Source organism: Crotalus tigris, unplaced genomic scaffold (genome assembly GCF_016545835.1).
Source record: "Crotalus tigris isolate CLP2741 ecotype Arizona unplaced genomic scaffold, ASM1654583v1 scf7180000024472.5447098, whole genome shotgun sequence".
Lineage (NCBI taxonomy): Eukaryota > Metazoa > Chordata > Lepidosauria > Squamata > Viperidae > Crotalus > Crotalus tigris.
This window is the reverse complement of record NW_024100643.1, coordinates 276,192-288,717: the sequence shown is the minus strand read 5'-3', so window position 1 is coordinate 288,717 and position 12,526 is coordinate 276,192. Positions and strand designations below refer to the sequence as shown.

The 12,526-nt window shown below is 40.7% G+C and overlaps 1 protein-coding gene across 9 annotated transcripts in view; it reads left to right on the top strand.

Annotated features, from left to right (window-relative positions):
* The first annotated feature begins 7,611 nt into the window (after positions 1-7,611).
* MLLT6 (MLLT6, PHD finger containing) overlaps positions 7,612-12,526 on the top strand; it is a 112,821-nt gene continuing 107,906 nt past the window's right edge. For all 9 annotated transcript variants that reach the window (XR_005555491.1, XR_005555492.1, XR_005555493.1 and 6 more), the window contains exon 1: positions 7,612-7,762. Coding sequence is in view for 6 of the 9 variants with exons in the window: in XM_039333178.1 (XP_039189112.1) it covers positions 7,654-7,762 (109 nt within the window). In the remaining 3 variants the exon portion in view is untranslated. The remainder of the gene's footprint in view (positions 7,763-12,526) is intronic.

The window sequence follows — 12,526 nt, the reverse complement described above, 5'->3', positions numbered from 1 at the left end:
CCTGATTGTTAAACATAGTGAAAATGGCCCTTGAACTCTATATAGTTAGCCTAGTAATATCTATATATTTAAATTAATTTATAAACATACCTCACTCCACACATTCAAGGCAGTGTACAAATCAAATACAGGTTGATGAACAATATAATAAAAATAATAGCAAATACTAATGGCATTTAATAGTTCAAATAGTATGCACACGGGGTAAAATAATACTTTCTATCTGAATAATGGGTACAGATTTTTTTTTTAATGACAAATTACTGGTGGTATCTCTTATGCAGGGTTAGTTCATACAAAATTCCAAACTTAACAATATATATTTTTTCCCAGTTGCCCTTTTCTTCCCTGCCTCCATACTTTTTTTTTTGTATGCCCCTCCCTCACCAGAGGAGGGGGGGATGAATTATGTAAATTGGAATTTAATCCCTCAAAAGGCAAACTCACAGTTCAAGTCCAAGTGTCTTTTTGTGCAGCCAGATGGAAAGCTGATCTTCGGAATCCTGTTTTTTTTTCTTCTTCTTTTGTCCAAGAGCTGAATAAAGCTTTAGTCGTATTTTTAAGGTTAGAACAGGGGTAAAAAAAAATTTTTTTAATGTTTTAAAATTTTGCCACTAATGTTGACAAAAAAAAAATTAAAACTGTTTCCTTCCAAATACGCAGTAAAACCAAGAGTATTTCCAGCAATGTGGTAGTCACCAGCCTATATATCATCTGCCTGTGTGACTCAGTAGAGGAGACAGAATCCCAGCAGGAGTTTCTGCCTTCTTGTTCCTTGATGTAACACTTGAACAGGTGCAGCACAAAAGATGCTAAACTTGCAGTTATTGGACCATTTGGAAAAGCCCTTTTTTCTGATATAAAAGGAGGAAGAGTTTTAAAAAGACCAAAGAAAGTGTGCATGTTACGTATATTTAAAAGGTGATTATCTGCCATGTGTGTTGCGTATCTCTTAATGAAAGTGCTGCTGGTACATGGCAGAATCTTATTACAATTGTAAGAATATTTATGGAAATCAGGCTTTCACATCCAATTATTTCTTTCATCATAGGCCTGAGAATTGGTCAGATGATAGCAGTTTTACTTAACTTTGATTTACATGTGTGAATTAAATTAATATACACAATTAAAATATTGCATGCAGAATTTTCTTATCTGAGGCACAGTAGTTTTCGATACGATAGATTCATCATGGCTACTCATCATTAAAAGTTCAATGGGCATTTTGGGGGAGAGGCAAGTGATGCCCCTAGCATCATGATGTCATTACACAAATGATATGAATAATGATATTATTGTGGCTTGTTTCAAACATTTATGGGTGTAATTTAGATTTTTCCTCCTCTTTCTCCTTTCCAGTAAGGGTCTTCTTCTGCTGATTTTTTGTTTGTTTTATGTGCCTCAAGTTCAGTATTGATTTCTGGCCACTGTGTTAATTAGCCCCTGAAGTTTTCAGAATTGGTTGCCCATTGCCTCCTTCCTAGGGCTGAGAAGGTGTGACTGGCCCATAGTCACCCAGCTGGCTTTGGGCTTAATGCAGGGCTAGAACTCCAGGTATCCCAGTTTTCTAGCCTGGTACCTTAACCAGTATACCAAATGGCTTTCCTATATCAAAATTTAGTAATTTTGAAAGTTTTGAACAGGAGCAGGCTCCACTAAAGTATGCAAATATGAGATTTGAGATATTTGTAAATCAGGAATATAAACTCATTGAATATGTACCATAATTAGGTAGATGATTTTTGCTGTTTGTAATGATGTTAATAATAATGACAATGATGATGTCCTTAGTTCAATTATCTCATTTAACACTTGTCTGGCTTAGAGGATCCTACCAGCATAACCCTTAGCTTAATTGAAGACTTACGCTCTGTCACCATAACAAAATGACATCTTCTAATAATGTAGTAGACTTATAAGACTGCTACTCTGGTAACACGAGGGAGTTTACAATTAAAAGTAATCAAATACATCAATTGTAGCATACAACAAATACCGTGTTACAAATGTGAAAAATCATAACTGAAAATCACAAATAATATAATGCATCATTAAAAGATTCCTTCAATAGAAGACTTCATAAAGCAATTAGCAGCTCAGCTTAGAAATCAAAACAATAAAGAGCATTACTAAGTGAATAAAATTGTATAATGTTCACATTCAAAAAAGATGAGTTTTTCTGAGATGCCTTTGCATAATTAGAGTGCTATCATCAAAAATAGTCTCTTTGTAACTACCCAGAAGCTGCCATATAGAACAAAACATCTGAACAAAAGTGTAGACTCTCTAAACAAATGAAATACAATGGAATTCATAAGTGATAAACCAACCTTTTTCTACCATGGCAACATGGGGGGGGGGAGTTGCATACATTCAGTTCACTGTCAAATACCTTAAGAGGTTGCTAAAAAAGTTAAGTATTTCTTTATAATTGGACTGATTGATGGCAAACCTTTTGAACTGTAAGCTGTTGATAAATAGGACATGACAATTGTGAAGCATGCAAGTAATATAAAAACACTAGATTCAATGTAATGTAAGGTCAAAACAGAAAGCTAGTTTTAGAGTGGTGGTTAAGGCCTCTGGTCAGAACCTGAGAGAACATGAGTTCTAGTTCTACCTTAAGCATAAAGCCAACTGAGTGACCAGTCACTCTCTCTCAGCCCTAGGAAGTAGGTAATGGCAAATCACTTCTGAAGAAACTTGCCAGGAAATTGCAGGGTCAAATCCAGGCAGTCACCATGAGTCAATATTGACTTGCAAAGACATGTGCACGCATGCGCATGCACGCACACCCATCCACATACAGAAGTCAAAAGCAGATTTTATACTAAAAATCAAAGAGCTCTATTTAGCAGAATGAAGAAAAAATGAGGCCACTAAATGTAGTAGGAGTGAAACAACATAATTTAAAACACTCATCTAAAAAATATTAGCTCAGCCCCTTTATGACTATTAACTCCAAATCTAAAATTATCTAACAATATCAAGGTGTATTATCTACTTATTTATCCATTATAGTTAGATATTTCCATGAAGTAACTTACACAATTCATCTTATCTTCATCAAAACTTTATGATTCAAGAGAGGAAAGGAAACACCCTATGAGCTTTGTAGCTAATTAGAGATTTGGATCTTTCTAAGTCTATCCCTTATACCTCTTGCACTGTGTTATCTCAAGCCCTTGAATTTATTCAAGGAAACAAAGGCCTTTGTTATCAGGTGCATGAAATAAATTGAAAATATAGCAGGTGTGAAGATACAGAGGACAATGTTGCTATAGATCACTTTAACATTAATTGGGAAAGTGGGGAAAAGGTATCAAAAGACTTCCTGATTAATTTGAGTGCTTCAGCTGTCAGAGATATACTGAGCAGCCCTAGGAAATAAATTAAGTTATATTATGCTTTATTCAAATGTTTTTATTAGTTTATCAAAATATAAGATACAGAAATGCAAGAAAAATGAAGATAATGGGAAAATAAGGGAGGAGAAAGGGAAGAGAAAAAAGTGTAGCGGAAAGGGGAAAAGGAAAAAAAAAAGCATTGACTTCTGACTCTTTTTGGTGCAGTAGAATAAGATAGTAATATAAAATCTCAGCATTTTACTTTTATATAATATATCTTAGTCACTTCTATAAATCTAATCAGTAAATCCAAAATCAAATTTCATTTTTTTTACGTCCAAAAGTGGTTTCCAAGTAGAAACAAATTAATTGTATTCTTTTCTTTCTAGCCATCTCTGCTAATTCCATCAATTTTTGCAGCTACTCATCCATTGTGGGAATCAAAATATCCTTCCATTTTTTGTGCATAAAGTATTCTTGCTGCTGTCAGCATATATAACATCAAAGTTCCAGGCTTTTTTAAAGTTCTTTATGCATTAAGCCTAAAAATAAGGTCTCTGGTTTTATCTTTCTATTCACTTTAAGAATCTTCTGTATTAAGATGTGAAACTTACTCCAATATTTCTTTGCTTTGTCACACGTCCACCATAAATGGTAAAAAGTTCCCTCTTTACATTTATATTTCCAACATTCATATTTGTGATACCTTTATACATTCTTGACCATTTCTCTGGTGTTAGATACCAACAATACATCATCTTATAAAATTTTCTTTTAAGTTATAGTTTAATATGAATTTTAGACCTTTTGTCCACATATTTTCCCATTGTTCAAGCATATGTGCATAATTCTTTGTCCACTTATATATAATGTTTTTACATACTCATTTTCCAAGTTCAATTTCAATAACAATTTATAAACCTTAGCAATAATATGTTCATTGCTATTACGCAATAGGATTTCCAATTCATTCTTCACAAAATCAAATCTACAGCTTTTTAAATCTAATTTAAATCTTTCTTTAAAAGGTAAATATGCAAACCAATGACAAACATGTACTTCTGATTCTAACTCCTCTTTAGATTTGAGGACAGAGTCATCATAATTTAAAGATATTATTTGACCATGAGTCAACCAGTATGGCCTCACCACTATTTCTTTTCCAAACAAAGCTTCTAAGGCAACACCCAAAGGGGCATCTTCGCAGAGAAAAAATATATTGTACTTTGAACAAAAGAAAGAAAGCTTGTATGTTCCACATTTAATTCTCACTCAGACCATCCTCCACTCCGCTCCATTCTCTTTGAAAGTTATTACTCCCAATGTAACAACCTTTAAAAGGGGAGCTTGAAATAGATCCAGAAGGGCTTCTTTAAGGTCTCATGTTTAATCTCCAATTATAGTTTGTTCCTTCAAGCAGGGGACCATTTCAGTCTCCAGATGAATAGCTGTAAGTCCATGGAATAGAAGAGTTTGTCACAAATCATCGAAACTAACAGGGCCTTTCTCCACTTGTTTCTAACTATGACTTTTTTTCTGCTACTAGCTGCTTTATCTTCACTTCATTGTCATGAGCTGTTTCTAGGTGTACCATTGCCCAAAGTAGTATTTCTCCCATTAAACTGACAGTATCCAACAACAGCCAAAAGCTATGAAATATCTTTATGCTTTGTCAGGCATTATGTCAGAATCAGATGATTAGAGAAGCGCTTATTGGCAGTTTCAGCTCATAGTCACATCTTTGGTCCTTGCATTGCCTTCTCAATGTGATGTGCCCAGTTCTTTGAGAAGGCAATGCAAGAATAACAGCATCTGAAGCTGACCAAGGACCAAAGATGTGACTATGAGCTGAAACTGTCAATAAGCACTTCTTTAAACATCTGACTCCACTTCTGACATGATGCCCGATAAAGCACAGAAGATATTTGCTGATTTCTTTTGAATCTGCACAAGAGCAATAGAGCTATATTTTCTAGCACAGCACAGGGATCCGCCTTTATATAATTGCATGTAAAAGCTTCCCTATCAGATACACACATGTGCCATTTCACATCCACTACAGTAGTGATGGCAACAATCAGTAGCTAGTAAATTAAAATAGTGGTATAGCAAAATTGTGCAATAGTTCAATTGACAGGATAGTAAGTACTTTGACCCTATGTCTTTGCTGTTTCAGGACAAGGCAGCATAGCATAATAGTGGGATGATATGACTAACCCCGCACTTCCCAATTGCTTTTTGGACAAAATGTGGAGGTACCTGGAAGTTGGCATTTGTTGCCGAATCCTAAATAAAATGCTGCCTGTGACTCACTATCGTTGCAACTCCAATCATTTTTTTTATTCAATTCAGAACTAAGTATAAGAGCAGTGGCATGGGAAGAAGCATAACAATGATGCACACAACTTACAGTCAGACTTGCTCTATTCTTAGTGCAGCATTATGATTACTGGTGACAAGCTTAGAGAAACAGTAAAACAAGTAATCAATCAATCATTTTGCTTATCATGTGCTACATAAAACAGCACTATTCAACAGTAAACCAGAACTGCTGGCAGACTAACAATCTGCAGTGGAGGCAATGAATTTCATAGCAGTATAGTTTTCTGCAAACCCAATGGATAGTATTTTAATTCACTAGAGGGGAAAAATCCATAACAGTGACCAATAACTCCATCCCTCACAAATTGGATTAGTCTTTTTTTAAAACCATCTAAATGGGTAACTTAATGAAATCTGATCCTGGCAAACTCAATTATTTAACTTTATGTTGCATCAATAAGTACTTCCTTTTACCAGTTCTTAATCTTTCCTTAATTTTAGCAGGCAACCTGAATTCTAGTGTTGTAAGAAATGGAAAACGAACCTGTCTCTTTTCATCATGCAAGATTTTACAAATTGCTTTTATGTCACCTCTTACTTTTCTTCACAAAAATCTCATCATTTTGATTCTATTGCAAGCAAACACATGCTTAAGAAGAATCCACATCCAGGGCAAGATTGAATTAACATTCTCCCTCTTCCATAATTTCATTTTGGAGCAACTGCCCAGATGCCAAGACCTATCCTTTATTTCCTCCAATGCCTGGCCCAACATATGGGCCTAATTTACTTTCCCAAATTTTCAGCCAGCATATAAACCAAAATGAAAGTGAGAGTTTGGCCAAATATTTGTTTATAACAAATTTTCTTTGACATTTTGATTAGTCCTAGTGAAATATATCTCTAATTCCCTTGATTCTTCCTTGTGATTCAACACAACTACCTCAGATTTTGTCTGGTTTGGGATATTTTTATGTTTGTTTCATTTTTGGAATAGCTATATCAGCCAGATGTTATATAATTTTAAATTGTGTTAATTACAGTTTGCTGTTTTACTGCACATTGAATAAGTGTAGAAGTTATACCATATGGATAGCAACAATAAATTATAATTGATTGATATAAACTAGGCAGATTTTTCTATTCCCCTCCCCCGTAAAGATTTGTTTATTCGCTGCTTCAACCAAAAGGTGGCGCTGATGACGTTTTTATCTGTCAATCGTTAGATAATAGGCTTTTAAGCGAACGCAATATTCCTCCTCCTTTTTTCTTTTCTTCTTTTTTCCCTCTCTCCATTGCCCCATATTGGACAATAAACAAGAGAGGAAAAAACGAAAGAGAGAGAAAGAAGGAGAAAAGGAGAAAAGTGTTACCGTACTTTAGATGCTAACTCCGTCTCCCCCTCCTTGAGGGACCCGGAAAAAGAAACAAATAGCACCCCCCTCCCTTCAGTATGGTCACAGAAAAGCGGGTCGCGGTGTGCAAATGAGAGAAAAAGGCAGCAATAAAACCGAATAAAGCTCCCACACGCTCCAGCGCGCTCCGGCTCCCCCGAACCTAAGACTTCTGAGCCATAATTGCTGCGCTGTCGGCTGCAAGCAGCCAGGGCGACGTTGTGTGCGTGTGTGCGCGCGTGAGCGTCGGGTGTCGGTGAGTGTGTCTGTGTGCCTGGGGACCAGCCACCGCGTCTGCCCGAGCTCAGCGCCAGAGATGCCGCCAAGCTCTCTTTTGCAAATAACAATGTGGCATTTTCGTCCGGGGGGGAGGCGTCCGAGCCTTCTGCCTTCTTCCCCGTCATAGCGGATTGTGGGGGGGCATATCTTTTACATATCAAGGCGGGTCGGGGGAGGAGAGAAGGCCCGAGATCAAGAAGAGGAAGAAAAGGACGAGGACTAAATGCGTGCTTGGAAACAGCGGTGCCAGCAGTAACACAACAAGGGGGTGGGGGGGGGGGGAAATCAGCAAAAAAGAAACTTATGGAAGAATGAAGGAGATGGTGGGCGGCTGCTGCGTCTGTTCTGATGAACGCGGCTGGGCAGAAAACCCTCTGGTCTACTGTGATGGGCATGGCTGTAACGTGGCGGTGCATCAAGGTAAGACCCCCCACCTAGCCTTTCCTCCTCGCGGATACCTTGGTCAACACCCCCTCCCGTTCCCCGCCAAACCCGGACTCGCCTTCTAACTCTCCGGGCGCTTGCCAGAAGTGGCTTGGAGATCTGGAAAAAGACCGTGGGGGATTAACCGGGACCACCTCCTCCCGCACTGATTGCCTCCCTAAAACCTTCGCAAGCTTTCAGTAAAATAAAAAAGCGGCGGGATTGGTTTTCGACATGGTGGAAGAAGAGTTGGAGGCGGGCTAAAACGTACATCATCATCGCCGCCACCACCACCACCACCATCATCATCATTGTTATTGTTGTTGTAACCGTGCATTGAAGGAATTCTAGCGCCTTTTGTTTAGTCGGGTACACTTGACAGGGAAGAGGGAGACGGATGCAATGCTGAGAAAAAAAAAAGAAAAAGAAAGAAAGAAAAGAAAGAAAGATTTGACGAAAAGGGTTAAACGTGTGGTAGCCTGTTTATGTTGGCTATGAAAAGCATGATTTTAGCCTTTCCTTCTCCATTGACTATATGAGTCTGTCTATGTAGTTGCACGTAATTGTTGCTTTGTTTCGCTTTCCTATTAATTTTTAATTGCACACCATATAAAGGGGGTGAAGATGAGATACATCTGAATGCCAACAGACTCCAGAAGCAACTGAAACGTCAGTTGTAATGGATGTTGTAAAAAAAAATATATATTATTTGACGTAGATTCAGAATGGCAGTGACCTCTGACTGTCTCCCTCGGCTTCCTTCCGGATTAGCTGAGTTTCTATTATTAGCTGTCCTGTAACATTGGGGATTTTTTATTGTTTATTTTAATGTTGTGGGTGGGGAGGGGGAGGGGAGACTTTTTTGGTCTGCAATTGCAAGGTAAGTGAAGCAAAACAGAAGGTCCCCAGGACCAACTTTGGAATGTTCTTTGCAAAGCCACCCAGTGTAAAGAAAGCTGAAATGTGTGTGTGTGTGTGTGTGAGACAGAGAGAGAGAGAGAGAGAGACAGACAGACAGACAGACAGACAGACAGAAGAACATTCTCTTATTACCACTTTCTAGTTACCTGTAGTAGATCATTAATCTTGGACATATAAAGACTAAGGTGGAAATACCTCAGTTACACCCTGCCTCAGATCTAGGTTTATTGCTGTAGCCTCTCATCTAAGATTAGCTGTTGAAAGGAGAATGAGCAGAGTTTAGAATTCTTTGCTAAGGTGAATAATCATTTCAAAAGAGAAGTTTTCACTTGGTCATGTACTGGACTTTAGTTTTGTGGCACGTCAGCTCTTCTAGAACATTCATTCCCATGGCAGAATAATTGGGGCTTCCTTAGTCCCTAGTCTCCAAACTTTATCAATAATAGCTGAAATTTAACTTCTGTGGATATTCTCCCTGCCCACAGATACTATCTTCACTTGGCAGGACTTGTTTGTTTAGACAGACTTTTGAAGTTTCCTGGAAATTGGAGGAGGTGCCCAAACAGAATTCAATTCTTTTTTCCCCCCTATTATAAATCTTATAATAAATTTATATAACCTGATTTTATAACTGACATCTTTCCTTTTAAAAAGGAAATAGCTGTGACAGGAGTTGGCAGTATCTAATCAACTGGCTGATCTGGAAAAAATTAAAGTGTTGCTAGATGGGAGACCACCAGAACATTCCAGGGCTGAGGGTTAGACAGAATAATTGGGGGGGGGGGAGAATCCCAGAAAAACATAATAGCAAATATTCATACAGGTAGTCCTCAACTTACAACAGTTTATTTAGTGACCATTGGAAGTTACAACTGCACTGAAAAAAGTGACTTATGACCGTTTTCATACCTACGACCTTTGCAGCATCCCTGTGGTTGTGTGATCAAAATTCAGACGTTTGCAACTGACTCATATTTATAATAGTTGCAATGTCCCAGGGTCATGTGATCGACTTTGGCAACCTTGTGACAAGCAAAGTCAATGGGGAAGCTGGATTCACATAACAACCACGTTCCTAACTTAACAACTGCTGTGATTTATTTAACAATTGGCAAGAAAGGTCAAAAATGGGGCAAAGCTCATTTAACAAATGTTTCACTTAGTTTGGCTTTATTGTGGTTGTAAGTCAAGGACTATCTGTATTGTGCAAATACCACAGTATTTATATATGCATGTAATTACATGGAGTCAAGCTTGACTTCAGTGGGCATGTCAACTATTATCTAACTTGATCAATGGTCTGTGGAACACCAGTATCAGTGGAGTTCACCAAGTGGTCCACCACAACCTTATTACATTTGCCACCACTAAAACATTCAGAACCTGTTAAGCAGCTTAATTCTGCTTCTCTGCCTTCTGACCATCAGCTGATTTGCAAAAATGGATCACTGGCCAAAAACTTGTTTATGGTGATGCATATGTGATAATACATACATAGTGAGTACTTCAATTCAGAAAACTGGCAATAGTGAAACAGAAATTGGATATAGTTACTGACTCAAGTCTTACGCAAGTAACATAGCCAAAAAGAATGAATTAGAAACTCAATAGTTAATATCAAACATAGGACTTTAGTAAAGACTTCTTCTTGGTCCTCTAATGCTCAATAGATTTCTGTTGAAGAACATTGTTGACAAGTAAGCATGAGTTGTTACAATGGTATGGAGTACTTAATGCTTAATTTTGAATTAATGTTTAGTACAACGTTTAGTTTAAAAATCCTGAGCTTTAAAGACAAAAATGTAGGGGTATGTGTTTAATTTGGTGTTTCCTGCATTTTCCAAATATTTATCTAGTTCTGAACAGCAGAAAGTTTTGGGTATACTGATCTAGATAAACAATGAATGACACTTTGTTCATATTACCGTATTTTCTGGCGTATAAGATGACTTTCTAAACCATGAAAATCTTCTCAAAAGCTGGAGGTCGTCTCCAGAAAATACCGTATTTTCTGGCGTATAAGACGACTTTCTAAACCAGTGGTTCTCAACTTGTGGGTTGCGACCCTTTTGGGGGGTGTCGAACGACGCTTTCACAGGGGTCACCTAAGACCATCGGAAAACACATATTTCTGATGGTCTTAGAAACCGAGACACCGCTCCTCTATCCAGCCGCCGCTGCCCTCCTTCTCTTCTGCTGGCTCCTCCGCCTCCAGGGCGCCCTTCTCCAACAGTGCCTGCTCCTGCCACTGCAGCGCCATCGCACGCACCCCCGACGCTGCCCTGGGCTGGCTCAGCAGCTGGTCCGAGCCGAGCCAGGTCTTGGCCGCTGCTGGTGCTGCCGCTGAGCTGCTCTGCTGCTGCTGGCTGAGCCGTCTCCACATCTCCTGGTTGCCCAGCTGCGCTCCGCCCCTGGACGTCCTCCGCGCCGCACGGGAGCCTCCCCTCCACTGCCCGGCCAGCCTCCCTTGCCGTCAGAGGCCACCTTGGCCCTCTGGCGCCTGGCGCAGCCGTGGGGGCTGCCGGGCAGGAGTGGCCCCTTCCCGGCTCGCCGGGCTCTGGGCCTTGGAAGCGGCCAGGGGGTGAGGAAGAGGGTGAGGTGTTGGAGGCCAGGGAGGGGAGAAGCGGTGCCTTCCGAGCAGGAGCTGGCGCTCCGACCACGCCTCTCTTGCGTGCGATGGGCTGCGCGGCGTGGAAAAGGGCTCCCATGACCCCCACTGCTGCGATGGTGCTCAGGAGGCTGGAGGGGTGGGCAGGTCCCGGGGAGGCGGCTGAGAGAGGGCAAGAGGTGCCGAGATGAGGATTGGGGGCTCCAGGTTGGCGGGTGTGAGAGGGCAGCCGGCAGCTCTGAGGCGTGCGGATCCTCCGTGCAGCTTCCGAGGCCCTGGATGTTCTCCACCAGGCTCTCCACCAGAGCCTCCCCCCCTCTCTGGGCAATTGTGCAGAGCTGCTTGTGCGTCCTTGGCAGTGCCTCCCCCTTCAATCTCCTTCCTTCTCCATCTCCTTCCTTTCCCCTTCAATCTTCCTTCCTTCCTTCCATCTCCAACTCCATCCCTTCCCCTTCAATCTCCCTCTCCTTCCTTCCTTCCTCCTTCCTTCCTTCCTTCCTTCCTTCCTTCCTTCCTTCCTTCCTTCCTTCCTTCCTTCCCCTTTCAATCTCCTTCCTTCTCCATCTCCTTCCTTTCCCCTTCAATCTTCCTTCCTTCCTTCCTTCCATCTCCATCTCCATCCCTTGGCGGGTGTGAGAGGGCGGCCGGCGGCTCCAAAGCACACGGATCCTCCGTGCAGCTTCTGAGGCCCCGGATGTGCCACCACTTGGCTCTCCACCAGGCTCTCCGCCAGATCCTCCCCCTCCCTCCACGGGCAATTGTGCGGAGCTGCTTGTGCATCCTTGGCAGCGCCTCCCCTTCAATCTCTCTCTCCTTCCTTCCTTCCTTCCTTCCCCCTTCAATCTCCTTCCTTCTCCATCTCCATCCTTTTCCCTTCAATCTTCCTTCCTTCCTTCCTTCCTTCCATCACCATCCCTTCCCCTTCAATCTCTCTCTCCTTCCTTCCCCTTCAATCTTTCTCTCCTTCCTTCCTTCCTTCCTTCCTTCCTTCCTTCCTTCCTTCCTTCCTTCCTTCCTTCCCCTTTCAATCTCCTTCCTTCTCCATCTCCTTTCTTTCCCCTTCAATCTTCCTTCCTTCTTCCATCTCCATTCCTTCCTCTTCAATCTCTCTCTCCTTCCTTCCTTCCTTCCTTCCTTCCTTCCTTCCTTCCTTCCTTCCTTCCTTCTTTCCCCTTTCAATCTCCTTCCTTCTCCATCTCCTTTCTTTCCCCTTCAATCTTCCTTCCTTCTTC